At 60.5% G+C, this 25,597-nt stretch overlaps 1 protein-coding gene across 5 annotated transcripts; it reads left to right on the forward strand.

The window, feature by feature from the left end:
* ZNF787 (zinc finger protein 787) lies at nucleotides 1–25,471 on the forward strand. Of its 5 annotated transcripts, none has more exons than XM_060084358.1 (3): nucleotides 1–395; nucleotides 15,421–15,509; nucleotides 23,699–25,471. In XM_060084358.1, exons 2-3 carry the CDS (start codon nucleotides 15,431–15,433, stop codon nucleotides 24,769–24,771), a joined length of 1,152 nt encoding a protein of 383 aa, XP_059940341.1. In that variant the 5' UTR covers nucleotides 1–395; nucleotides 15,421–15,430; the 3' UTR covers nucleotides 24,772–25,471. The 5 variants fall into 5 exon arrangements, with proteins under 5 accessions (XP_059940341.1, XP_059940342.1, XP_059940344.1 ...); XM_060084359.1 differs by lacking the exon at nucleotides 1–395 and adding an exon at nucleotides 1,923–2,534; XM_060084360.1 differs by lacking the exons at nucleotides 1–395; nucleotides 15,421–15,509 and adding exons at nucleotides 16,949–18,171; nucleotides 23,304–23,393.
* Nucleotides 25,472–25,597: the final 126 nt, after the last annotated feature.

Consider the following 25,597-nt stretch of genomic DNA (forward strand, 5'->3'; position numbering starts at 1 on the left):
CGGGCCGAGCCCGGGCCTCCTGTCCTGGGAGGGGGCGGGGCCCGAAGCCCCTCAGAGCGCGGCGCCGTAGAGCATGAACTGCGGACCCTTGTCCTAGACGCATCCGGAAGTGGCTCCCTGGGGCGCCCGCTCCGCACCATTTAGCTGGGGGGGTCGGCAGCTAGGGGGTCGCCGGGCTCGCCTTCCTAGAGCGGCGAGGACTGGGTGGAGGCTGGAGGTGGGGTGGAAAGGGGAGGGGGGAGCGGCGCGGGCGGAAGCGGCCAGGAAGGTCACTTCCGGCCTGGGCGCCCGTCCCCCTGACCCCAGGGTCTGAGTCGCCGCTGCCGCCGCTGCCACCATCCGCGAGGGAGGAGAGAGGAGGAGGAGTGCGGCGCGGCGGCCCCGGGACCGAGGAGGTGAGGGGAGGGGGCGGGGGCGGGGGGCATGCGCCGGGGGCCGGGTGGGCGCGCGCCTCAGGGCGCCGGGCTGCGGCCGGGGGGGCGGGCGGGGAGGCGGGAGGCGAGCGCGACTGGGCGGGCGAGTGCGCGTGCGCGCCGCTGGGGGGGCGTGAGTGGGCGCGCGGCCGGTGACGCGGGGCGGGGCGGGGGCACCGGGAGGGGCTGCAGGGAACGCGCCTGGGGAGTGCGCGTGCGCCGCTCCCGGGAGCGCGCCCGAGGCGGGAGCGCGCGCCGGGCCGGAGGCTCGGGTGAACGCGTCCTCCTTAGCCTCCCCGGCCGGTCGTGGCCGGAAGCGGTGGCGACTCCCGGGGGAAGTTGAGGCCCCGGTGGGGGAGGAGGCCGCGCGGGCCCAGCCTGCCAGACCGGAAACGGCGGCCCCGGGGGTCCGTAGTGGCCCCCGGCCTGCCCCCATTCCTTCCCCCTTTCAAAGGAACCCGGTCCCGTTGTCGCCCCGGGCGGGCTGCGTGCGGCCTTTGATCCGGCTGATAATTACGGGCATTCCGGCCGGCGGGAGGCTCATTCATTCGCCCCTGCGCGGGCGGCGGGCAGGAAGCGCGTGCGCCAGAGGGGAAGTGATGGGCCAAGGTCAGGCACCGCGTGGCCCGCTGGGCAGGGCAAGGACGGTGGCCGGGCCCGATGGCCATCCCGAGGCCTCCTGGGCGCCGAACCGCACCCCTGAACCCCAGCTCCCAGCCTCGGCCATAAAGGGGGACACCCCAGTTCGTGGAAATGAGTGCCCTTCGGTCCCGCGGGGTCGGGCAAGCTTGGGATGGCGTGAGCAGTCGGAAAAGTGAGCCACAGCGAGTGTGGACAGAGGCTGTTACAGAGCCGTTACCAATGCTTGGCACCAAGGACAGGGAGATGAACAAGGTCCCTGAGGGAGCGGGTAGAGACCTGGACAGAGGTCCGTGCCCCTCTTCTCCCCTCTTTCCACCCCCGTCCTCATCCAGGGCACCGAGGGAGCCAGGGAAGACACCCCACCCAGCCCAGTCCAGAGGGGCAGTCAGCGTTTTAGGAAAGGACTGACTTGGTTTGGGTTTTCCGTGTGGTTCCTGGTGCCCGGCCCTGCGTTGGGCAATGCTGAGGATCCAGCTGGGAGCTGGGTCTGGCCTCCCTTCTGGGAAAGCACAGTTGCTGTTGATCCTGGCTTATCTCCTCTCTAAGACTGTAAGCCTCTTGGGCTAAATGCAGCTGGCATTCACCTACCTGTCTCTGCTGTAGTCTCCTTTGGTCCTCCTGCCTCAGCCACAGAGAACATTGAGATCAGATTCCTTCTAATGTTATCTCTTGTATTAGCCCTTTTCCTCCTGGAAGTCATCCAGGTCTGACCACCACCCAGCAGAGCTAGAGAACAGGGAGGGTTTAGCACCATGCTGGGCCCAGGAGCAGCACTGCAGTGTGTTAGCCCAGGGCTCTGGGGTCAGACTGACCTGGTTTCAAGTCCCAGCTTCACCGTTCATCACCTTTGTGACCTTACGGCACAAGTAATTTCTCAGTTTCTACTTGAGTAAAACAGGGATGATAATAATAGTATTGATCTTGGCAGGAAGGTTCTTAATGCTTTCCTTTTAGAGCCAAAGCAGATCTCATAGAAGTGGGTGTAAAGCATGTGGACAGGCCTCTGGGGCCAGGCATTCCTAGGCCAGGCTCGGGCTCCGTCTCTTCCAGCCCTGTGACCTTGGACATGCCACTTCCCCTTTCCCAGGCTCAGTTTCCTCCTCAGTCCCTTCAGATGGAGAGCACAGTTGACCGTTCGCTGGATAAGCCTGGTCCATCAAAGCTGCTGCCCAGACCCCGCCCTGTGCTGGGCCCGTGGACACAGCAGTGGTCCTGGTGCCATGCTCTGCGGTGGGGTGGGAGAGGAGGGTCACTCGGCTGGGCAGCACTTCCTGTCCTGGAGCAGCTCAGAGCCCTGGGGGAGAGGCACGTGCACGGAAGCCCAAGGCTCGGTAATTTGCCAGGATAGCCCTGGGAGCTAGAGGAACCCAGAGGGAGGGCATTCTGGTCAGGGAGGATGTCTCAGGAGATGGCGTGTTCCGAGTCTTGAAAGACAGAAGAATTGGCCAAGAGGACGCTGGGACTCCGGGGAGGAGGATGGTGAGTTCTGGGCAGGCAGAGGTAATCTTGCTCCATGGCCTCCAGCGACTGCCTGGCTGCCCTGTGCTCTCTGGTGGTCACTCCTGGGCACACAGCTCTCGGGGCACCTGTGCTCAGATGCTGCCCATAGCCCCCTAACCCTGGCTGGCTGTCCCGCAGTGCTGCTTGAGGTCTCCTGCCTGCCGGGGCACGTGCCGGGCACTGCCCCCAGGGACTCAGCTCTGGCCCTGCCCTCCTGGTGGAGACAGACTGCAGATCTGACGACACTCTGGCTGAGCCCTAGGCAGGCGGCTGGCCCTGTGCCCGGTACTCAGTGTCCTGAGCCCTCGGAGGCCCTGGGATGGGGTGGTCACCCCACTCGGGGGGGACTGAGTCCCAGGCGCCACAGCAGCACCGGAGCATGGGTCTGTGTGAATCCAGAGCCTGGCCCTTTCCCATGATGCCGCCGCCTGCGTCAGCTTCTTTCTTTTGGCCAGGCTTGGGGCCTGGTGGAGACAAAGGCTGTTCTGAAGGAGGTCTCTCAGGTGTCATTCGTTGGTTTGGGGACTCGGGGATCCCCTTCCGGTGGGGCAGCTATCGTGAAGATTCGTACGGGGCGGGGCCACCGGCTCGGGGGACTCTGAGACCCAGCCCCTCATTTCAGGTGTGCCTTCCACAGGTGGTGAGGACACAGGCAGTGCGTGCTGAGATGCAGGTGTCAGGAGGCGTCACTAACTTATGAGGCAGGTCGGGGAGTTCGGTTGTCACGCTAGTAGGGTCAGCAGCCCTGTCGTAAGAGCAGAGAGAGCCGTTGCCTCCCCCCACTGTGCAGCCGGCCAGCAGAGCTTGGGGTGAGGGGCTGGCGGGGAGGGCCCTGGGCTGCTCCTGGGCCCGCCTTGGCGGGCTTGCCCTGGCTCTGTCTGCCTGGCCTCTGGGCTCGCAGAACTCTGGCATCTCTCATGCCGAATCGGGAGTCCTGTGTGGGCGGCCTGGTGATGAATGTTGCTGGGGACCCGAAGACGCATCAGACGTGGCCCCAGCCTTGAGGCTCAGGGTCAGGCCGGCCAGAAAGTTGTGGCTCCCTGGGGCTCTGTGCAGGGTCTGTCGGGAGGTCGTAGTCCTCCGGGGCTGCGTGGGGGACACGCAGGGGTGAGTAAGCCGGGGAGATCCTCCCAGGGACATCGGCTGCGTCTGTAATCGTGGAGATAAGGGGAGCAGGTGCCTGTGTTCTCGATGGAAGGGGAAGAAGTGCCTGGAGCCCGGCCCCCTGCTTTGCTCTCGGCCCCTCTGCCCTGTGGCTCTGTGGCTGTGTGGCGTTGGGTCAGCCAGTGAACTTGTCTGCACTGGGCTTTAGACTCCTGGTTCACACTTGCTAGGCGGTACTGGGCGCCTGGCTCCTTGTGGAGCGCGTCATCTTGTCTGATCTTGACACCAAGCCCACGAAGAGGAGGCACGGGGTGAAGCACCAGCCCTAGGCTGGTGGGTGGTGAGGCGGATCCCGACCCTGGCAGCCCGCCCTCCTGCCCAGAGAGGACAGCCTCTCGTCTCTTGGTGGTGTGGGCATCAAGATTATGTTCCTGCTGCACCGTGTGCGCGGTCTGCAGTGTGTAGGCTGTGCTTGATGAATGCGAGCTGGCCTTTTTTTTTTTAATTAATTAATTATTTATTTTTGGCTGCATTGGGTCTTTGTTGCTGCGCGCTGGCCTTCTCTAGTTGCGGTGAGCGGAGGTTACTCTTCGTTGTGGCGCGCAGGCTTCTCATTGTGGCGGCTTCTCTTGTTGCAGAGCACAGGCTCTAGGCACACGGGCTTCAGTAGTTGTGCCACGTGGGCTCAGTAGTTGTGGCTCGTGGGCTCTCGAGTGCAGGCTCAGTAGTTGTGGCGCACAGGCTTAGTTGCTCCGCGGCATGTGGGATCTTCCCGGACCAGGGCTCGAGCCTGTGTCCCCTGCACTGACAGGCAGATTCTCAACCACTGCACCACCAGGGAAGTCCTGCGAGCTGGTCTTATTTGATAAGAGGGGACAGTTGAGCTGAGGGAAGGGAGAAGTCTGGGAAGGATTTCCGGGGGAGGTGCTGTTTTTGCCGGGCTCTGGTGGCAGATCTACAGGGGGGAGGCAGGTGGGCGAGGTGGAAGGAAGCACCGTGCAGGTCACGCAGATGGCCAAGCTGGGAGCGTCCATGCTCACCCGGAGGATGGGGGGTCTGGCCCGCTGGCCTGATTGAGGGGTGACAGAACATGAGATGCCCCGTAGGTGCAGTTCTGTTTTCTGTTTTTTGTTTTTGTCCTGAAGAGCCTTTTGTTTGTTTAAACAATTTTCAGTTACTCACCCACACTTAAGGATCAGGAGTGGTCACAAATGTTTCGGAAGCTCTAGAAGCACTAGGTGGTGGCCGGTGGCTGGGGTGGGGCAGAGGCTGCAGCGCTCCCTCTACTCCCGGGTGGGCCTGCGGCCGTAACAGTAGCTCAGGGTTCTAGGAGTTCCAGAAACTTCTGTCTCTCGTGGAGCAGGTGGGGAGTGGTGCCTGGGGCTGTGAGTGTCTACCCTGAACCCACTCTTTTCTGAGCCAGCCTGGCCCTGCTGGGCCCCTGGGGAGGGCTTCAAAGGACCTGAGAGGGGCCAGGTGGGGGAAATGAAGCAGTGTAATAAACTTGCCGGGAGGCAGCCTAATTGAAGGAAAGGGGGAGGAAGCAGAGAGACCGAAGGAAACTGGAGCAGGAGCCTCAGGGCTTCGCTCAACCCTGTGTGTCTAAGCATGCTGGAATCCTTGTAGGGAAGAGTGGTCTGCCCAGCTGGCCCCAGACCAGGCAGAAAACATCTAATAAATGGCCAATCCATGGAGGAAACACGGACAGTTGCCACCAAAAAAGGGGTACAAGATCCTGATGGCATCACAGAGATATTCCCCCAACATTCAAACCACAGGTCTGACGTGGGGAGGGCCCCCGGACCACCTTGGGGGCCCGGGTGGCCCAGGCAGATGCAGAGGAGGGAACAGACCGGGTCTTCAGGCCTGGAGTGAGGGGTTAAGATGCCCACAGAAAAGGGAAGTGAGGAAGGAGCTGGATGGGAGATGGAGGGATGTGCCTGCAGCCCTGGGGGTACTGGGGGGCACCTACCATCCAGGGAGGGCTGAAGAGGGGCTGAGGGTCCGAGGCGGCCCTGTTGAGTCAGTGGGCTGAGAGCTCCAGCCCGCTCGCCTGCAGGGAGCTGGCGTGCACAGGAGCGGATGCCGGAGATGAGGAGGGCCATCCCAAACGGTGGTGGGTGGTGGGTGGTGGTGGCCCCGGAGGGAAGTAGGCCCGGCGCTGGGATGTCGGCGGGGCTTGTTGGGCTAGGGATTTGACATTTGAGCAGACCCTTGAAAGGTGAGAAGGAGCCAGGCAGGTGGAGGACTGGGCCAGGCTCTCTGGAGGGAAAGAGGAGGCCTGGGCGGGAGGTGGGAGTGAGGGGCTGGAGGAGGAAGTGAGTTTGCAAGGGTGACTGGGGCCGACGGGGCCCTGCAGGACCTGCAGAGGAGGCTGGATTTTGGACTGAGTGCAGCGGACACATGTTGGAGGTGGTTCAGGCAGGGGAGTGATGTGAACTGAGCTACCTTAAAAAAAAAAGTAACAGTTTCGTTGTGATGCAATTCCCATGTTGTACAGTTCACTTACTTAAAGTATACAGTTAACGTATTCACAGGGATGTGCAACCATCACCACGCTGATTTTAGGACTTTCTCATCATCCCCTAAAAGGCTGTGTACCCACTCCCGTCCCCCGGCCCGGAGCCTCTGAGAACCACTGGTCTGTGTTCTGACTGGATTGGCCTGTCCTGGACTTTTCACGTGAATGGAATCACACACCACGTGGTCTGTGTCTGCCGAGGTCCATCTGTGACGTGGCACTGGTCAGTGCTTCCTTTTCCTGGCTGAGTAATACTCCAGCTACAGACAGACCACGTTTGTGTGTCCATTCACCCGGTGATGGGGGTTTGGGTTGTCTCCACTTTCTGGCTGTTGTGATTTATGCTTCTGTGAACACGTGTGTATAAATTTTGGGGCGGACGTGTTTTCATTTCTCTTGGGTACGTGGCCAGAAGTGGAGCTGCTGGATTATCCTGTAATTCTGTGTTTAACCTTTTGAGGAGCGGCTGATCTCTTTTCCACAGTGGCTGCACCATTTCACAGTCTCAGCAGCAGTGCACGAGGGTTCCACCTTCTCCACACCCTCGCCAACACTTGTGTTTTCTGTTTTTATTATGTCCGTCCCAGTGGGTGTACAGTGGGGTCTCTCTGTGGTTTTGATGAGCGTTTCCCTGAGGGCTGATGAAGTTGAGCATCTTTTTTTTTTTTTTTTTTTTTTTAAACACATGGTTTTTTTTTTTTTAATTTTATTTATTTATTTATTTATTTATGGCTGTGTTGGCTCTTCGTTTCTATGTGAGGGCTTTCTCTAGTTGCGGCAAGTGGGGGCCACTCCTCATCGCGGTGCGCGGGCCTCTCACTATCACGGCCTCTCGTTGCAGAGCACAGGCTCCAGATGCACAGGCTCAGTAATTGTGGTTCACGGGACTAGTTGCTCCGCGGCATGTGGGATCTTCCCAGACCAGGGCTCGAACCCGTGTCCCCTGCATTGGCAGGCAGATTCTCAACCACTGCGCCACCAGGGAAGCCCAAGTTGAGCATCTTTTCATGTACTTAACAGCATGCTGTCTTTGGAGAAACCTCTTTTCTGATCCTTTGCCTGTTTTTAGTTGCTTATTTGAACTGAGTGCCTTGAAAAGATGAATTGGTCCGTGGTGTGGGGAATGGACTCTGGAGGGGTGTTGGGCAGGAGTGCGGGCCCCCGGGGGGTGGGAGTTAGGAGAGGAGGGTGGTGAGGATGGCGGGCAGGGGAGGGGAGCTGGGAGGGCTGTGACCAGCAGCTGGGCCCCCAGGAGCTCCGGGAAGGGAGGGAGGGTGTGTGCACATGACGGTGCTGCTTACTGTCCCCGGGGTCAAGGCTGAGAAGTAGCCGCTGGATTTGGTGACCAAGAGGTTGTGGGAGTGGCGGTTGAAGGATGTGGGGGTCACAGCTCAGCCCCGACAGCGGAGGGAAAGCAGCCGGAGAGGAGAGAGAGGCGCGCGGGGCGAGGGGAGAAGTGAGTGGGCCCTCGGGAGGGTCTGGGGCGGAGAGCGGAGGATGAGGGGGATCCGGGAGCCAGCGAGCAGAGCGGGGGGTGGAGGACGAGGTGAGACTGGCAGCAGAAGAAAGAGCGGGGTAATTGGTGGGCAGGATCCAGAGGAGGTGGGCGGGACCTAATACCAACAATAATAACGATAATTTGTCTTGCACTTAATAGCCAGCGGGGCCTCGTCAGCTCGCGCGCTAATTGAATCGCTCAAGGCCCCAGCGGGGGCGTGTCTTCGTCTCTGCAGAGCGGGGGTCCGAGCAGGGTGAGGCCGGGCCGGTACTGTTGAGCGTTTGGGGGGCCGGGGGAGGGTAGGACCCACTGCTTTTGGCTTTCAGAGCCATCAGAGTCCACAGTCAGGCTGGCTGCGGGAATTGCCCCTTCTCCCCCAGAGAGCCGCCGGGGTCCTGAGAGCAGCTGGCTTAGGGGCTGCCCGAGGCCCTCAGCTCTGGACGGGAAGGGGCTGCAGCTTCCCCCGCTCCCCTCTGAGGTCCTGGGGAAGGACCCCAAGCCCCCCAGATCAGGACGAGGCCCCAACAGCTGCTTGAGTGGATGAGTGACTGGCTGGACGGCGGAGGGAGGGACCCGGGTATGATGGTTTAGTGACCGCCCTCGGCTCTTCAGCAGGATTGCGGTTGGTCCCCCAGCACGCGCCTCCTGATCCTCTCACTCAGCTCCAGGGGTACCTGCTGGTTCCTGTTGCACTGGGGCGGCAGCCGAGGCCCAGAGAGGCTGAGCCGCGTGTGCAGGGTCACGGAGTGACCGAGGCCCCAGGCTCCAGCCTCCGTGCCAGGAGCCAGGGCACCACCGCCGCCGGGCCTCTTCCGCGGAGACAGAGGGGATGCCGGGGTGTTCTCACCCCGTGGCTGGTTTTCAGTCTCCCTGGTGGGTGGTGTAACTTCCCTCTGCTCAGGGCTGAAACCGAAATGCAGAGTGGACTGTCCCCGAGTCCCCAGGTGTGCCCTGCGCCAGGCACCCCTGACCAGCAGCGCCAGTGGGGGCCCCTGCCAACCCCCCAGAAGTCAGCGAGGGGAGCCTCATCTTTCTAGGGCCTCGTAGTAAGGTTCTGCCCAGTCAGGGCTTCCTGCCGTGTCTGGGGTACCATGCAGACTCCCGACTGGGCCTGCACGGCCCTGCTCTGGCCCCTCTGCCTCTGGTGCCTCATCTGCTACCCCAGGGCAGGGCTGGCTCCGTCCTTTCCAGGGCCTGGCATGAAATGAAGAGGTGAGCCCCTTGGGCAAAAAGCAAGAAGAAAGCTTTTCCCTTTCTTCCGAGGTCTCTCAGCCTGTCCGGGTGTTTTTAATTTGGTATTTCGTGTCGCGCTCCCCCAGGTACAGGGTTGCCCTCGGGCTGCAGGCCTGGCTCCTGCCCAGGCCCCCGTAGGACCTCCTGTGCCAAACACGGATCCCGAGATGAGATTAGCAGTCGTCTCAGGGCGGCGACCACAGACTATTGACCCCCATGCGCGGGGCTCCCTTGCCACTGGCGGCCCTGCTGTGGCCCCTGCAGGAACCCCACCTGCCCCTTCCCGCCCTCCATTCCACCATCCCAGGCTCAACCTCCCTCAGGCCCACGTGTCCTGTCCCCGCCAGGCCTTTCCTGTGTGTCTGCTTGGCCTGGGGCGCTTTCCCCGAAATCCTGGCATGCATCGTTCCGTTGCATCTGGGTCAGCAAACTCTCCGTAACGAGCCTGAGAGTAAACGATTGAGGGCTTACGGACCAAGAGGCCATGTTGAGGGTATGTGTTGACACCTACATGCCAGTTAACATGTGACCATTTAAACCCCGTGAGAACCGTTCTTTGTTGGAGGGCAGCTTCCAGGAGGGTCATTGTGTACTGACACTCCCTTACGTTATCCCGTCTTGGCTCCAGTCTGGCCCATGGAGGGGCCTTTTGCAGTCTGTAGGGGGCGGAGGATTTTCCTCTGCCCTCCTAGGGCTTCCGGCTGGACTGGCTAAGGCGGATTAACAGGAGAAAAGCATACGAATCTTATTTCCGTGAGCTTGGGAGCCCTCATGAGAAAATTGCCGGAGTGCTTCTTATACACCAGGGTGAGCAGGTGCAGTGGTGGGGAGTAACCGCGGGACCCGGGGGGATGCAAGAAGGAAGGTCATTTTAGCAGATCTCTCTCGGGATGTTTCTTCTTCTTGGTGCCGGGAGGGCACTTTCACGTGCCTCCTGCTTTCGGGGGAGAAGGTGGGTTCAGAGCGTCCTTCTTGCACCTGCTGTTTTCCGACCGCCCTGAACTCGGGGTCTTCAGTGTGGTAAAGCAGCCTGTCAGGGTGGAAGTTTTGCATCTCGCGTCCTGGTTCAAGAGCAGCCCCTTCCCCTCCGTGCCCAGCCTCACTTTCCTGCTGGCTCTTCCCACCATGGAAATCGGGGTGTTGGTTCCCTCACTGCCTTGTTCTGGGCAGCGTGGTTCCCGGTGCTCAGTAAGCACCTCTGGGTGCAGGGAAACCTCTGGTGCAGGGCTGGCCGCCCGACACCTCCCTGTCCTCCGTCCCTCCCCCCAGAGCCTGTGGGTTCCCTGGAGGGAGGACGGAGGCCAGCCCAGGCCTTGTCGCTGCAGGAAGCTGGCCTGAGGTGGACGCTCGAGGCCGGGCAGTCCCTGCTTTATTGACTTAGACGTGATTGTTCCAGTGGCAGCACGTGATAACCGCCTGGCAAACGAGTTTCGACCCAGAAGCCACAGAGGAGCGGCCTCTGCGCGTCCCACCTCCTCAGCCCCCGAGCCCGTGACCTCTCTTCCTTTTCTTTCTCTTGGGTGTCTCTATTGTTGCCGGGGTTTGAATCAGAGGGCCCTGTACGAATTCTTAGGTCTTTTTACTTTTTAATTGAGATAAAAGTCACATATTGGAAAGTGCACCCTCGTAAAGTGTACAATTTAGTGGTTTTTAATATACTCACAGAGTTGTGCAACCATCACCACTGTCTGATTCCAGAACATTTTCATCACTCCAAAAAAACCCCGTGCCAGTGCGCGATCCGTCCCCATCCCACCCACAGGCTGGCAGCCACTTATCTTGGCCTGGACGGTTCACATCCCCGAGCCGCGCTCTGAGTGGCCTTGTGTGCTGGCTGCTTCCCCAGGCGTTGGAGTTGTCACCCCTTGTTGGCTGTCATGCACCGCACTGCTGTGAGTGACACTTAGGAGTGGGATCCTGGGGTCACACAGTGACTTCATCATTATCAGGACCTGCCAGGCTCTCTTCACAGCGGCTGCCCTGACTGGCACGCCCGCCAGCTGTGCAGTTTTCACGTTTACCTGTGATCTGAGGGCCCGCACAGTTCTCTATCCCCAACACCCCCTGATTTCCCTGTTGTGATACGGAGTCCTTGTGGTCATCAGAAGCCAACTTTTAGTCTTTTCCCCTCGTTACACAAGTAATTATCCATTAATGTAAAAAAAATTGAGAAGATGAAGGTAAAGGAGAAGAAAATGTTAAGATGGCTCTTCCTGTTATTGGCTGGGGAGGCGGGGGCGGGGCGGCCACTTTACAGCGTTGTTTCAGAGGCTGTGAGATGTCCGTAGACCTGCTTCTCATGGTCTGTGATGTACTTATTACACTTTCTCCCACCACGGGGCTGGCGGGTTCTTTCCGGTTCTTACCCTGTTCTAAATCTTGCTGTGGCAAACCCTGCAGGAAGCATTTTCCGAGGTTTGGGTTCTCCCCGCAGATTAGCTTATGAAGTGGGCTTCCCCGGGCAGGGGCTGTGAGCTCCGCAGCAGCATCACCTGACTGGGCCCTTGTCACACGGATTGTGCATGTTGTACCCGGCTCTCGGCCCGCTAGGGGCTGGGGCCCGATGGGTCCGAGGGCCGGTCTGTCCTTCCGGTATGGGTCTCACCACTTCCTGCAGTGGGTCCTAGAAAGGTGGTCATGGGGGTCGGATTTGGGGTGCACTGCGTTCCGTCCCTCGAGCCTCTGCTCTGCTCATTGGGCTGTCACCCACCCCTTGGCAGCACATGTCTGTGCCTGGCGCTGTCGTGGAGCCCCCGGAGGGTCTTGGCAGGGCCCTGCAGGCCGGGTACATCCCCTGCTCCGTGACCTGCAGTGAGGCCGTGGGCCCGGGTGGAGGGTGGCAGGGCAGCGTCCTCCTTTGTCCCCCGGCTGCCAGGGTCCTGGGAGTCGCCGCAGCCCTGAGTCCCGCACCACCAACGCTGAGTAACTCCTGGCTGCTGTCCAGGTGCTCCCTGCTGTTGCTGCAAGGGACCCGGGCTCTGGCCCCGCTGTATCCGTGAGCCTCAGTCTCCCCGTCTGTGAAACGGGTGTTGTCATGGTGTCCCCCCTTGGAGAGACCCTGCCTTTCACACGGTGCCCCAGGCCTCCTCCTGGCCTTCCAGGCCCTGTAGGAGAATCTGCCCGCCCTGCCTCACAGCCTCCTTGCTGCCCCCTGGCCTTTGCACCCACTGTCCTTGCTGCCTGCATCCCTCTCCCTCCACACGGCTTGTTCAGGCCCGCTCCTGGGGCCCCCTCCCTGGGGAGCGGCCCTCCCGGCCCCTCTGTGTGCGTCGTGGCACTTGCATTGTCTGAAATCACCTTTTCTTTCCTGTGCTCGTTGGTTTTCTGTCTCCTGGACTGGTAGGGACCCTCCCCATGAGGCAGGGGCGGCAGCCTGTTTACCAGTGTTCCCCAGTGGGGGAGGGGGTGACTGGGACAGGTGGGGAGAAGAGGGTTAGTTACATGGGTGTCTCGGGAGATGCGCACAGCACACCCCCAGCCTGTGGAGCCGCCAACACTCCCGCCTTATCTTCTCGTCAGGCCCAGACACAGCCGGGCTCAGATACGGTGGCTGGAAGCTGCCTTGGTTTTGTCATCGACCCCTCCCCACCCCCACTGTGGGGTGGATCTGGATCCCGCTGTGCAGAGGGAGAGGCTGGGGCTGGGCCGAGGTCCTTGCAGCAGGCCGGGGTTGTGATGAGGTGCAGGGCGCTGAGAACCGGCTCAGGGAATCCTCTGTGTTTTCTTGGGGACCCCCTCCTGTCCGCTCCCCACTCTGCATGCTCACTCCCATAGGTGCCTCCAGGGCCCTCGGCCTCCTGACGGGGCAGAGCTTGTCCGCCTCACCACCGGTCTCACCTCTCGCCACTGGCTCCATTCCCGTGAGCTGCCCGGTTCAGGCTCCCCACCTTCCCGTCAGATTTTGGCAATTCCCGTGTGCTTGGTGGGGGTGTCCCCCTCTTCGTGTTCCGACGGTCTGCTCACTGCCGGGTCCAGGGGCTGCTTGGGCAGCCCCGCCCAGCGGTGGCCCAGGCCCCGACCGGCCCCTCTGAGGGGCGTGTTCCTCCCTGGCCTCCTGGCTTGTCTTGCCCTTGGATTGCGCCCCTGCTCGTAGAGTCCTTGTGACCATTTGCTGAGCAGGTGAGCCACGTGGCCTGCGTCCCTCTGCTCCTGGGCGCCTCCACCTCTGTGCCCTGACCTGGGGGGGGGGGTCACGTGGGGCGTGTGGGCGCAGGTTAATGTAGGGCTGCGTCTGACTGTGGGACCTGGGCCCGCCTTCCCTCCTGGCCCGCGAGCTCCGCGGCAGGCTTGGCCTCTCTGGTTACTGCCCGTCTCCTGGTCTCAGGACTCTGTGCTTGAGCACTCGGGAGAGCCAGGCCCAGACCCTGAGCGGCAGCTCCAATGGTTCTGGGCACAGACTTGGAGCCGGGAAGGTCTGCCTTCACATCCCGGCTCTGCCGCCCCTGCCTTGGTATCCTCACGCCTGGGGGTGACGGTCACACCTGCCCAGAGAGTTGCATCAGCCACTGAGAACAGTGCCTGGGGGCTTGTGAGCGGCACAGCCACGTGTGTTTATTCCTTAACTAAACAGGCCGGTTCAACAGGCCAGTTCTTTGAGCTTCTAGCGGATGTCAGCAGAGGTTACTGAGGGGCGGGCCATGGAATGAGCTCCCTTCAGTGCCTGGATGGTGGTGAGCCCCTTGTTACTGGGGGGATTCAAGAGAAATGGGTCAGGCTTGTTGTGCCAGGGTGTGTGATGCTTGGGGCTGGATGGCCCCGTTCCCAGATGGTGGACAGAAGGACCGTGTGGGGAGGGGTTCTCCGAGCCGCGGGCATGCAGACAGACGGGCCTTGGTTTGCACCTGAAAGGGCCTGAATGTGAGAGGAGGAACCGAGGTGCCGCCCCGGGTCCTAGTCGGTGTGCCCCTTCTGGTCAGAAGTCCTGCCTGCCTGCCATCGTCCTGCTGGGGAGGGATGTCACACCAAGGAGCAGGGCCCAGAGGGGACCGGAATGCCTTGGCCCCAGCACCAGGCTCCACTGCCCGGGGCTGGGTGCCTGCCCATGCCTCCCCGCCCTGCACACTGAGTCCAAGACGCAGGCAGACCCCTGCCGGCTCCGCACCTCTGCGCAGCCTGGAGCCCAGGCCTGGCAGCTCCTGCCCTGCCCACCCTGCAGGCGCCAGAGTGGGAAGGGGAGGGAGGCTGAGCTGTGCGCCCCAAGGGCCAGGCTCTGCCACGTGGCATTGCCCCGGGCAGCGGCGGGGAGTGGAAATGTGGGCTCTGGAGGCAGGCCACACAAGTATGTGAAGGACGTGCACGCCAACGTCCACAGCAGCTGTGCTCACTGTAGCCAAAGGGGAAACACCCAGCCTCTGTCTGTCACCCAAAGAACAGAGAAACAAACAACACGTGGTCTGTCCCTGCAGGGGAACATTACTCAGCCGTGAAAAGGAAGGAGGTTTTGACACGCGGCTCCGTGTGTGAGCCTCGAGAGCGTGCCACTCAGCGAGAGAAGCCAGACGCCAGAGGCCACGTGCTGTGTGATGCCACTCATAAGAAACGTCCAGGGTTAGGGCGAGTGGTGGCCAGGGGCTGGGACCAGAGCGGCCGGCGCTCCTCCCGTGCTGGTCCCTGGAGGGTCCATCGTCGCCGTCTCCAGGTCTGGTATGGAGTCTTGCTTGGCTGGCCCACGTCTGGAAGCAGAGCTCAGGCTGTGAGCTGCTCAGACGCTCAGTGCCCGCGTCACCTGTCTCCCTGTTACACACTGTCACGTCTCAGTGGGGTTTGCCTCATCCTGGTCCAGGGAGAGGCCTTAGGACAGGCCTGGCAGGGGAGCCCTTCTGGCCTTGATTGGTGGGATGGGCCCTCGCCTGGAGTAGATTTAGGGTTCCCTTGCTTGGGGTGAGAGCTCCGTCTGTACTTGTCTCGCGTAGACTTCACGGCCCATGTGTCGGGCCATCCTCCATCTTCCTGGTGACGTAACCGAGTGGGGGGGTGGAGGGGGTCTCTTTTTTTTTTTTTTTTGCGGTACGCGGGCCTCTCACTGTTGTGGCCTCTCCCATTGCGGAGCACAGGCTCCGGACGCACAGGCTCAGCGGCCACGGCTCACAGGCCCAGCCGCTCCGCGGCATGTGGGATCTTCCCGGACCGGGGCACGAACCCGTGTCCCCTGCATCGGCAGGCGGACTCTCAACCACTGCGCCACCAGGGAAGCCCTGGAGGGGGTCTCTTGTCCCGGCCCCAACTGGTCAGCGGTGGAGCTGGGATGCTAGCCCCGGCCGGGTGGCCGCAGCCGGAGCACTTCCTCCTCACCCAGGTTGCGTGTGGCCTCGGGCCGGACCCCTGTCCAGTGGGGAAGCAGAGGGCCATCTCTCCCTTGGCCCTTAGGTCCCCGCTGCCATGCACCTCCTGTCTGCTGGGCCTGAACTGGGCGCTCGGAGCCCACATAGCACCTGTCCCCCCACCCCGGGGCCCTCCGTCCAGTCTGGCGTCCTATAAACTCTGTCCTCTGTCTCGTCCCCTTCTAACAGGGACCCAGACATGGAGCTGCGGGAAGAGGCGTGGTCTCCGGGGCCGTTGGATTCTGAGGACCAGCAGATGGCGAGCCATGAGAACCCAGGTGAGGCGGCCTTGGGGAGTTCTTCCCAGCTGGTCCCTCACCCTTCCCTGGACCCTCGCTTCCTTTGTCTCCCCTTCCCCTCCCATGGCTCGGGGCTCACCATCCCTCCTCTGGGGGCTCAGCCAGGCCGCCTCCCGGGCCTGTGGGGTCTCCGAGTTCCCTCCCAGCTGGGAGCCCCTGGGGGCCGCCCCCTCCCCTCGCTGGGTGCTCGGCACCGTTTCCAGGTGGCCCCTCGGTCCTCCCGGGCAGGGTGCTCTTTAGACCAGGGTGGCAGGCCCACATACCAGTGGGCCAGGACGTGGAGAGCTGGGGACAAACTGTGATGTGTGGGGAGCGGCAGGCTCACAGAGCAGGGCCAGTGACCATCCTGGGGGACAGCTGGGTGTCTGGGTTTTTATGGGACTTGTATCTTTCTGGGGTTTTATCTGTCACTCTTTAAATATTGGCCACATGTTTTGTTTGACAAAGCATTATTTGGGTTGAATAAAACTCATCTTTGAGCCCTCGGGGACTAGGCTTTGCTTGCTGAGACCCCACCTGGCCCCGCTGGCCCCTTCACGGCCTCACCCCTTGCCCTCTGGTGAAGATGTGCTCCCCGTTTCCAGGGGTTTTCATGCAGGGCACCTGAGAAATAAAGTATGAGCTCTTTTTCATGCTGCTTTTGATGCGTCTTCGTGCGGGCATCACGTCCTCGTGCGTTTTGGACGGGCTCAGCCAGCATTTCTTGCTTTGAGGGGCCAGAGGGGAGGTGTTTTCGGCTTTGTAGGCCTCGTGCCGCTGCAGCGTGGAAGTGAATGGGCGCGACCACGTTATTTATAGAACAGGCTCTGAGGTCGTGATCCCGGTGCCGGCGTGTCGTAGTCGTCCGGGAGAGGTTACGAGGGCCTGGGCGGGCTGGGGATAGACTGCATAAAGCACTCGAGCCCCTTCGCCTGATCTAGTTCTAAGATCCACTGAGGGGGTGAGGGGAGCTCCTTGGGCTGGCTCCGGGCAGCCGTGGTTACACAGGAGGAAACAGATTTCAGGGCACATGGCGCGTGGGGCGCAGACCCTCCACCACCCAGCAGGAGGGCGCACGGCCCATCCTTCCCCGTTTCATGCTGCCGGGCCTGCTTCTTCCTCCTTTCCCTGTCTTTAGCCTTTTTAAGATTAATTTTACAGTCTGTTTCACGCTGGAAATTTCAAACATCGATAGTGTGGTGATCGCACTTCCCACTGCCTGGCCTTAGCAGTGAGCAGTGCTGTGCCGTCTTTCCCCTGTGGTTGTGCCTGCTTGTTCTTCTGGAGAATTTTAAAGAAAATCCCAGATATTGTATCATTTCACCTACAGATTCTCCAGCAATAACAAACGCTCATCTCACCTGACGAAGCGTTGCCCAGTGTGTGAAGGTGTCCCCAGCTGTCTCCAAAATGCATGTTTGCCTTGAAGTAAGGTGGTTTTAATTTTACACTCGGTCCACTCACTCATTCTCTTGAGGAAACCTCTACAGAGCACAAGTGGGTTCTCATATCCCCTTCGTCCAGCCTGCTGTCCCCGACCCAACCCCCCACCGGAGTCTGTTGCAAGTCTGCTCCGGCCCCTCCCCGTGTGGTGCCCCCGACCACGTGACACCCCTTCGCTCAGCTTGTAAGCCGTGTGGCCTGGATGCTTCCAAGCTGCCGTGCGTCCCCTGGTTCTGGGCCTTCCCTGTTGGGTCCTACCTCTGTGGCAGCCTCTTGTGATGGGACAGTGCCGGACACCTGCCCTGAGACCCCCTCCCCCGGCTGATGTCTGGACGCAGGAGCAGCAGGCTTGGACTGGCGGTAGCCCCTGTAGGCTGTTTCCCTGTCGGGTCGGGACGAGGGGTCCATGAGCAGGGCTGTGAGCGCTTCCTGTGTGCCCCGAGCTTGAGGCCAGCCACCTCGGGCAGGTCCTCTCACGGAATCCTCACAGCCTTCGAGCTCGGGGTGCTGATCAGAGGGTGCTGGGCAGAGAGAGCCCAGGCCACCGCCCAGGGTGAGGCCGCCGGGAGCCAGCGGACGGGGACGGGGGGCCTGGACTGTCCGTAGGCTGCAGCCAGAGTCTGTCGCGCTGCCTCACGGGCGCACTGACCCCGGCCCACCGCCTGCAGGTGCGAGAGCTGTCCAGGCTCGGCCTGGGGCCTTAGTTACAGGGTGTTCAGAAAGAGAAGCCGTCCAAAAATGAATAAGAAAGAGACATCCCAATTCTGAGGCGGGAAAGAGTCTTCAGCTGGTGTGTTGGAAATCACCCACCAGGGACAGGGTCCCGGCCTCCCGCTGTCAAGCCCGCCTCTCACGTCTCAGTGCCCTCCAGAATGACCCCGCAGAGTCCACCGCAAATGCCACGTCTGAGCCGGATGACAGCAGACCCACGTAAAAACACAGCAACTGCCTGTGGGCAAAACCCATGTTCCCTGGTCACACTGGCAGCACAGCTTAGGTGCAAAGCCCCAAAATACAGCTGGATGGGGACAAGCCCGCAGCCGGGACAGTGTGGTGTTAGCAGGGGCGGGAGGGGAGGACGCCCCAGGTAGCCCTCAGGGGTTCACTGGAGGACTTCGGGCTGGTCACACTGCGGCCAGCAACTGAAGCTGGAGGGGTTCTGTGCAGACCAGGAGCAGGGAGCGCGGGGCTGCTGGGGCCCATGGCTTCCTTTACCCAGGTAAATTGCCCTGCCCGGGCAGGACCCACGCAGAGCAGAGCCCGCCAGGAGGGGGTTCAGGATCGAGTGGGACCCCTGTCATTGGCCACAAGGGAGAAGGGAAGGTCCAGATAAAATTAGGGGTGGCCGTAGAGCAGGCAGCCCTGCACTCAGAAGAGGGAGCCCTGAGGAGCTAGAAACGCTGTCCAGAGCGTAGCCTCCCAGAAGTTCAGGGAGACTGACCACAGAAATGAGCGAAGCTGGAAAATGGTGAGTTCAGTCCTCTTGCTCCCCCCCCCCCCCAGGAAGCTATTAGAATAAAAAAGAAGAGGGGCAAATAGTATCTCCACAGACAGGGAGGGTGGTCAGAGATACACCTGCAGACAGGTCAGGATTGTTCAGAGTGGCCAGGAGATGACGGCCCCTGGAAGTACAAGATCAGAACAGCTCAGCCCAGGGGCCAGAACTCAGCAGAGAATTAGAAATAGAGTCAAATTAATTTCAAAATGAAGTAGGAGGAATTCGAGACTGAATAAAAATAACACATTGTTCCTTAAGAAAAATTGAAGGTGAAAAAGAGGGACATTTTAAAATCAAAAAGAAATGAGTAAAGATTAAGGCAGAGTGAAAAAAAAACCAGGTACTGAAGTTAGGTAAAGAAAGCTCTTTGAAGGAGAAATCCAAAGGAAGGTAACGGTAAAAACTACGAGTCCAGAAAACATTCCTGAAATGTAAAAGTTAGGTATTGAAGGAGCAAATCACAGATCTGAGAGTATCAACTCGGACGAATAAGACATATTCTAGTCAAGTCACTGGGCTTTAAAGGAAGAAGCAAATCCTTTGGGGCATCTAGGCAAAAAGAGCAAATGACTTACAAGGCAAAGTAGATGGGATTGTGGTCAGACTTTGTCAGCAGTGCTTTATGCCAGGAGAAAATGGAGTAATATTTATGATTCTCAGGGGGAGAGAAGGTTGAGTGAAGGATCATATTCAGGAAAACTGACTTCCACGTTTGAAGGGCGCAGATGACCTCAGCCAGCAGGACCTGAGCAAATAGGGTTCTCATGGGGCCTTCCCGAGGAATCTGCGGGCAAGTGAGCCTTGGGCAGCCACCATGGCTAGAGAGATGGGCGGTGAGCCAGGGCAGGCTCAACGAGGGCTCAGGCAGTGGAGGTCTGGCTGTGAAATCAGTGAGGGGAACAGGAATAGTTCACCTGATTTCTCAGGAATGGTACTTGGCAGTGGTGGTGGTGATTCTAACCATTCAAGTTACAATGCTTATCTTGAAGCTGTGTGATGTGGGTTCAGCAAATAAGCAACTTTGGGCTACTCAAGTCCTCTCCACCCCTAGTGAGGAACAGAGATGCAGATATCTTAGAAAAGACTGCATAAAAGCCTTTTGCCTGAATTTGTATGGAAAGTATCAGAAGTCACAGGAATTTTATCTTAAAAAAAAAAGCGCAAAGATCATTTCCACATTTTGGTTTTGAAATTGTTTCCCACCAAAAGAAACGAGAGTCCCTTGGAGAAACGGCCGGTTGCAGGTTTGGGGTGGGAAGCATGGATGAACCTGTAGCCCCTTGTTAGGCTGGATGGCAGGGAATCTGTCAAAGACCCCCTGGGTCCCGTCCAAAGGACTCAGAGTTCACTCGAGGCTCCCATGCGCTGAGGATGGCAGGCGGTGCAGCCCACCAGATATATTTAAATCCGTGATCTCCTAATGATGTTAAGAAAGGAAAGACTACGTGGTTACCTTGGAGGATGGTAGGGAACCAGTTCGTAACCTGGAAAACTGGGCAGGTAAGGGGAAATGAGATTCATCCTGCCAGAACCACGTGAAATTTACCACTGGGTACCAACCAATAGATGATGTAGAGTCTCTAAAAACTATTCCAGCTCCTAAACGCAGGAGAAACCACAGGACAGCCCCATTTTGCACCCCTCGACGAATCAGCAGACCTAAGCGTTGAGCATCGCTGGCCCTTGATATCACAAAAAGAGAAACATGAGATATCGGGTGCCTTCAGTGAAAGAACAGGATTGCACCTTCAGAATGATTGCAGGGGCCGGCGGGGCTGGGTGAGCCAGCTGCTAACCGGCAGCAGATGCAGGGCACGAGGAGCATGCAGTCAGCAAGGGTCCAACCGGCCGTAGGGCTCCGTCCAGTTCTTCAAAAGGAAGATCGTAAGGAAAAGCAAGAGATGGAGGAAGTCGTGTCTTACAGGAGACTTAGAGACATACTGAAGTAAAAAGTAACGGACCAAACTGTAGTGTCTGGGATGTTGCACTTGGGTGACTACCGTACAGAAATGCAAGGGAACGATTACTGCGCAGGTCAGCATGGTGGTTATATTTGGGGTTGAGAGGGGGTGAGCTTGGGAAGGGCACGGAGGGGCTCCCGGTGGGTGGCCAAGACCTGTATCTTGACGGGGCATTTGTCTTTCTGCATTGATTGTGGTCAGCTCTGCATTCCGTTTGCGGGCTCTCTGCATGTCGTGTGTTTTAGGGGGAAAAGGTTAGCATCCGGTAAAGCCGCAGGTCCTGCCCTTGCCCAGAAGGTCTGCTTGGGAGGATCCACCCTGGGGCAGGAAGCTGCGTGGGCGGCAGGACCTTGCCTGGGCCCAGAGCGCAGGAGCCGGAGCTGAGCCCTCCTTCAGCGAGAGAAGGACAGTGACAGTTGCTGTGGGATGACGGGACCTGGAGCCTGGGACACCCCCTCCCCTTCCCTTCCGGGAATGGCGATCACTCGTCATTTCTGTACTTAGTATCGAGTGAGCCCTTTGTCCTGGTCACTGTCCTCTCCTCTTCCCGGGAATTCTTGCATAAGATGACGTTTGTGCGGCAGGGAAGTTGCCCCCATGAGGAAGGCGGCCCAGAGGGAAGCCACTGACTTCCAGCCTGACCTGGAGGGGTGCAGATTCAGACTCTGGTGTGCGTGAGAGCCGCCTGCTGCTTGGAGAGCGCCGGTCCCTGCACCCACTCGCGGGGGGACCAGGAATCCGAAGGTTGAGAGAGAACCCCGCCTCCCGAAGTGATTAGACCCTCCTCCATTTAACAGCTTAACACCTGCTTAAAAAGTAGTGCGTGGGGCTTCCTTGGTGTCGCAGTGGTTGAGAGTCCGCCTGCCGATGCAGGGGACACGGGTTCATGCCCCGGTCCGGGAGGATCCCACACGCCGCAGAGCGGCTGGGCCCGTGAGCCACGGCCGCTGAGCCTGCGCGTCCGGAGCCTGTGCTCCGCAATGGGAGAGGCCACAACAGTGAGAGGCCCGCATACCGCAAAAAAAAAAAAGTAGTGCATGGGGTAAACAGAACGCAGCAGCGGAGAGAAGAGTCACGTAGCCCAAGGCTACAGAGAAAGCCTGCACCCGCTGCACGAACCTCACTGCCCAGCCGGCTCCTCGGGCCTTCTCTCCCCGTTTCTGGACCTGGATGGGTGGTCAGCCCCTTACCACCACCACCACCCCCGCATCCAGGGCCCCGGATTGAGTTACAGGTGTTTCACAAGTTCAGATGGGCTGTGTTCAGTTCCTGTCATCGTGATTGTAAATACTCTTCATCGCTGAGTCAGGTGGTGTATTGTTAAACTTGACAACTTTGTAAACAAGACATTTATTTCAATCAAAGGAGTGCAGAATACTTGCCATGGGTCAGGTGGTGCGGCTCATTTCCCGCAAAGAGCAAGTCTCCTTTCCAGCCCAGCCCAGTCCACCCCTGCTGCCCGGACACACTGCTCAGAGGCAGACAGCTCCCCAAGGTTCAGTTTTTTATTCTCGAATATCTCCACATAATGTGCTTATGACTCTATTTCTTTTTCTTTTTTTTGGCTGTGCCTGGTGGCTTGCGGGATCTTAGTTCCCTAACCAGGGATCGAACTGGGGCCCATGGCAGTGAAAGCATGGAGTCCTAACCACTGGACGGCCAGGGAATCCCCATGATGCCACTTCTTGATTTATGTTGACACCAAAGTGGGCCCTGTGTCATCTCTTGAAAAGCGGCCCCCACCCGGCCCAGACTTCCTACCTGGATTTTTTTTTTTCCTGCTCCATATATGATTCTATATCCCAGTACCCTTTCCAGTACAGGCGGTCTTGGGACCCAGACTACCCGTGCAGATACTGCTTTGCTGCTCCCAGGCCGTGTAGCCTTGGGCGGCGGTTCATCTTCCTGGTGCCTTGGTGTTTTCACCTGTAAAGACCCGAGTTCCATGGAGCCCACCTTACAAGACTTAAACGCATGGATGCTTATTAAGTGCATGGGACCATTGTCTCAGGACAGTTGGAGCACTTTGTTCCCAGCCCGGTGCTGGAACACGGGTCCGGCCGCTGTCCTTGTGGGCTTGCAGCCTAGTGAGAGGGAAAACAATGTTCGGTAGGTTATAATGGGATTCACCTTTGAAAGACACCTTCGCGGTGCACCTGGGGGCGGGGCCGTGCCCCAGGGAGCGAGGTGGAACCCAGGCAGGAGTCCGGGCTTGAGCACGTGCCCCACCTTCATTCTGTAACTCAGGCCCAAGCCGGACAGGGAAGGCAAATGTCGCCAAGGGAGCATACAGAACAGTCTCGTAGAGCTGGGCAGGCTGCGGGGAGGGGGCAGGCTCTCATCTCTCCCGGGAGGCCGGCCGCTCAGGCCAGGCGTGGCGCAATTGTATTAGAGGCTTTGTTGGGCAGACGGCCCGTGGTGGTGTCCTCAGCTTGCAGACGCCAGGACCAAGGCCCCACGCTCCTTTATTGTTTGCACCGGGCATACAGTACCCACAAACCCAGGGACCAGGGTGAGTAAGTCTGTAATAGAGGCTGCGGTGTTTGGAGGTTGCACTCCCAGTTAATAGAGGGTCAGGACTTCCGTGCTGGCCTGTGATCGCATTAACCAGTCCGGTGACCCCTTCCTCTTCTCTCTTCTCCACCCGCAGACAGGATTGTCTTCCGAGAGCCCAGATGTGACACCATCATTTCCCGCTTGTACACCCACAGGGTGCTGCAAGCCCTTGTCCCTGGGCAAAGGTGGAAACCGCGCTGCGGCTCCTTCCGGTCTGGCGGGGACGTGCTCTGCTGGCCCCCAGCCTGGGGCCTGGGCTTCGGGAGGCATTCTTTACTAGGAGCCTTCCCTGGACCTCCATCCTGTACCCCCGTTGGTTTCTGTTGTTTCCTTTAGCAGACATGTCTGGCGTCCCTGCTAAGTCCCGGGCCTTGTTCTAGATGCCGGGGAAACGGCCGTGAAGGAAGGAAGAGTCCTAAGGGATGGGTAATGAATGTTCAGTAAAATGCCAGGGCCTGTTCGATGCCCTGAGGACAGACGCTAGGAGGGGTGAGGGGAAGGGCACTGATGGGAGGGACGTCTGACCAGGGCCAGGTCCGTGAGGAGGGCTCCGCACCGGCAGGGCCCAGTCGCCCTCTGAGGGAGGTTCTGCCACCGCTCCCGTTACAGGGAAGCCTGGGAGGGCGCACAGGTGAGCGAGGTTCCCGGGGGCACGCAGAGCAGCAGGTGGAGGGGCCCCAGGCCGCCCTCGCATGTAGGCTCTCTGACTCCTCTCCCCTCTTGCCTTCCAGTGGACATCCTCATCATGGATGACGACGACGTCCCCAGCTGGCCCCCAACCAAGCTGTCCCCGCCCCAGTCGGCGCCCCCGGCTGGTCCCCCGCCCCGGCCGCGGCCGCCCGCCCCCTACATCTGCAACGAATGCGGCAAGAGCTTCAGCCACTGGTCCAAGCTGACGCGGCACCAGCGCACGCACACGGGCGAGCGGCCCAACGCCTGCAGCGACTGCGGCAAGACCTTCTCGCAGAGCTCGCACCTGGTGCAGCACCGGCGCATCCACACGGGCGAGAAGCCCTACGCCTGCTCCGAGTGCGGCAAGCGCTTCAGCTGGAGCTCCAACCTCATGCAGCACCAGCGCATCCACACAGGCGAGAAGCCCTACGCCTGCCCCGACTGCGGCCGCAGCTTCACGCAGAGCAAGAGCCTGGCTAAGCACCGGCGCTCGCACAGCGGCCTCAAGCCCTTCGTGTGCCCGCGCTGCGGCCGCGGCTTCAGCCAGCCCAAGAGCCTGGCGCGCCACCTGCGGCTGCACCCGGAGCTGTCGGGGCCTGGCGTGGCGGCTAAGGTGCTGGCGGCCAGCGTGCGTCGGGCCAAGGCACCCGAGGAGGCGGCGGCGGCGGACGGCGAGATCGCCATACCGGTGGGCGACGGCGAGGGGATCATCGTGGTGGGCGCGCCGGGCGAGGGGGCCGCGGCGGCTGCAGCCATGGCGGGCACGGGGACCAAGGCGCCGGGACCCCGCTCGCGGCGCGCCCCGGCCCCCAAGCCGTACGTGTGCGTGGAGTGCGGGAAGGGCTTCGGGCACGGGGCCGGGCTCCTGGCCCACCAGCGTGCCCAGCACGGGGACGGGCTCGGGGCGGCGGGGGGCGAGGAGCCCGCGCACATCTGCGTGGAGTGCGGCGAGGGCTTCGTGCAGGGCGCGGCGCTGCGGAGACACAAGAAGGTCCACGCCGTGGGCGCGCCCTCCGTCTGCAGCCGCTGCGGACAGAGCTACTACCGGGCAGGCGGGGAGGACGACGATGACGACGACGACGAGGCGGCGGGCGGGCGGTGCAGCGAGTGCCGTGGCGGGGAGGGCCGGTAGGGGCGGGGGCCCGGGGGGGCAGGGCCCCTCGGGCTTGGCGGGGACGACGGCGCAGGACCCAGAGACCCGGGGAGAGACGGAGAGAGGGCTGCCCCGGACCGGCGGCGCGCTCTACCGCCTCCCCTCCCGCGGCCTGTGCGGCCCGAGAGGTGCGGCGGGCCTGGGGCGGGACGCTGGGGACGCTCACCGGGCCGCCCGGCCCCTCCCCGCGCCCGGCCCTCGGCCTGGCCTGACCCTTGTAGGTTCTCGGCCGAGCCCGAATCAAGACGTTGTGTGAGAACTAGAGAGACCAAGATACGACAAAACCCACGAGCGAAAGACCATTTTCCCTCTTTCTCTTCCCCCACCAGCGGGGGGTGTCGAGAAGATGGCGGACATCGGGGCCTTTCCACGCGGAGGGGCCCCGGAGAGGGACGGGAAAGAGGGGTCCTCTCCCCTTTTAGAGTTTTCTTTATAATCGCATCCCCTTCCCGACCCCGCCTACCTGTTATTTTCTCTCTTCTCCTTCGCGGGTCCCATCCTTTTCCTCGCCCTGGTCCCTCCTCCTCCGCCTGGATCTGGGGTAGCAGAGAAGTGCTGGAGCGGAAGTAGCCCCTGTGCCAGGCGCACCCCGCAGAAAATGGGCTCCCGTCTCATCCCAGGCCTGGGCACGGTTGGAGGAGGGGTGCGGGGGGGCAATAAATCGCACTATCCAATTGTCCCTGCTCTGCTGTGCGTGGTTCTTGAGTTTGGGTAAACGGAGGGCTCCGCACCGGGCAGTTGCTGCTGAGGGGGCACTGGCCACGGGCCAGGCCCGTGGAGAGAGGCTGCCGGCTCGGTCCGTGCT

Source organism: Mesoplodon densirostris, chromosome 19 (assembly GCF_025265405.1).
Source record: "Mesoplodon densirostris isolate mMesDen1 chromosome 19, mMesDen1 primary haplotype, whole genome shotgun sequence".
In the NCBI taxonomy this organism is placed as follows: domain Eukaryota; kingdom Metazoa; phylum Chordata; class Mammalia; order Artiodactyla; family Ziphiidae; genus Mesoplodon; species Mesoplodon densirostris.

Bases quoted from the DNA above. Each gene is read 5' to 3' on its own strand.
- ZNF787 (XM_060084357.1), top strand. From the start codon at position 23,475: ATGGGAGGGACGTCTGACCAGGGCCAGGTCCGTGAGGAGGGCTCCGCA. The intron at 23,599-23,698 runs GTGAGCGAGGTT...CTTGCCTTCCAG, and splicing joins AAGCCTGGGAGGGCGCACAG to TGGACATCCTCATCATGGAT.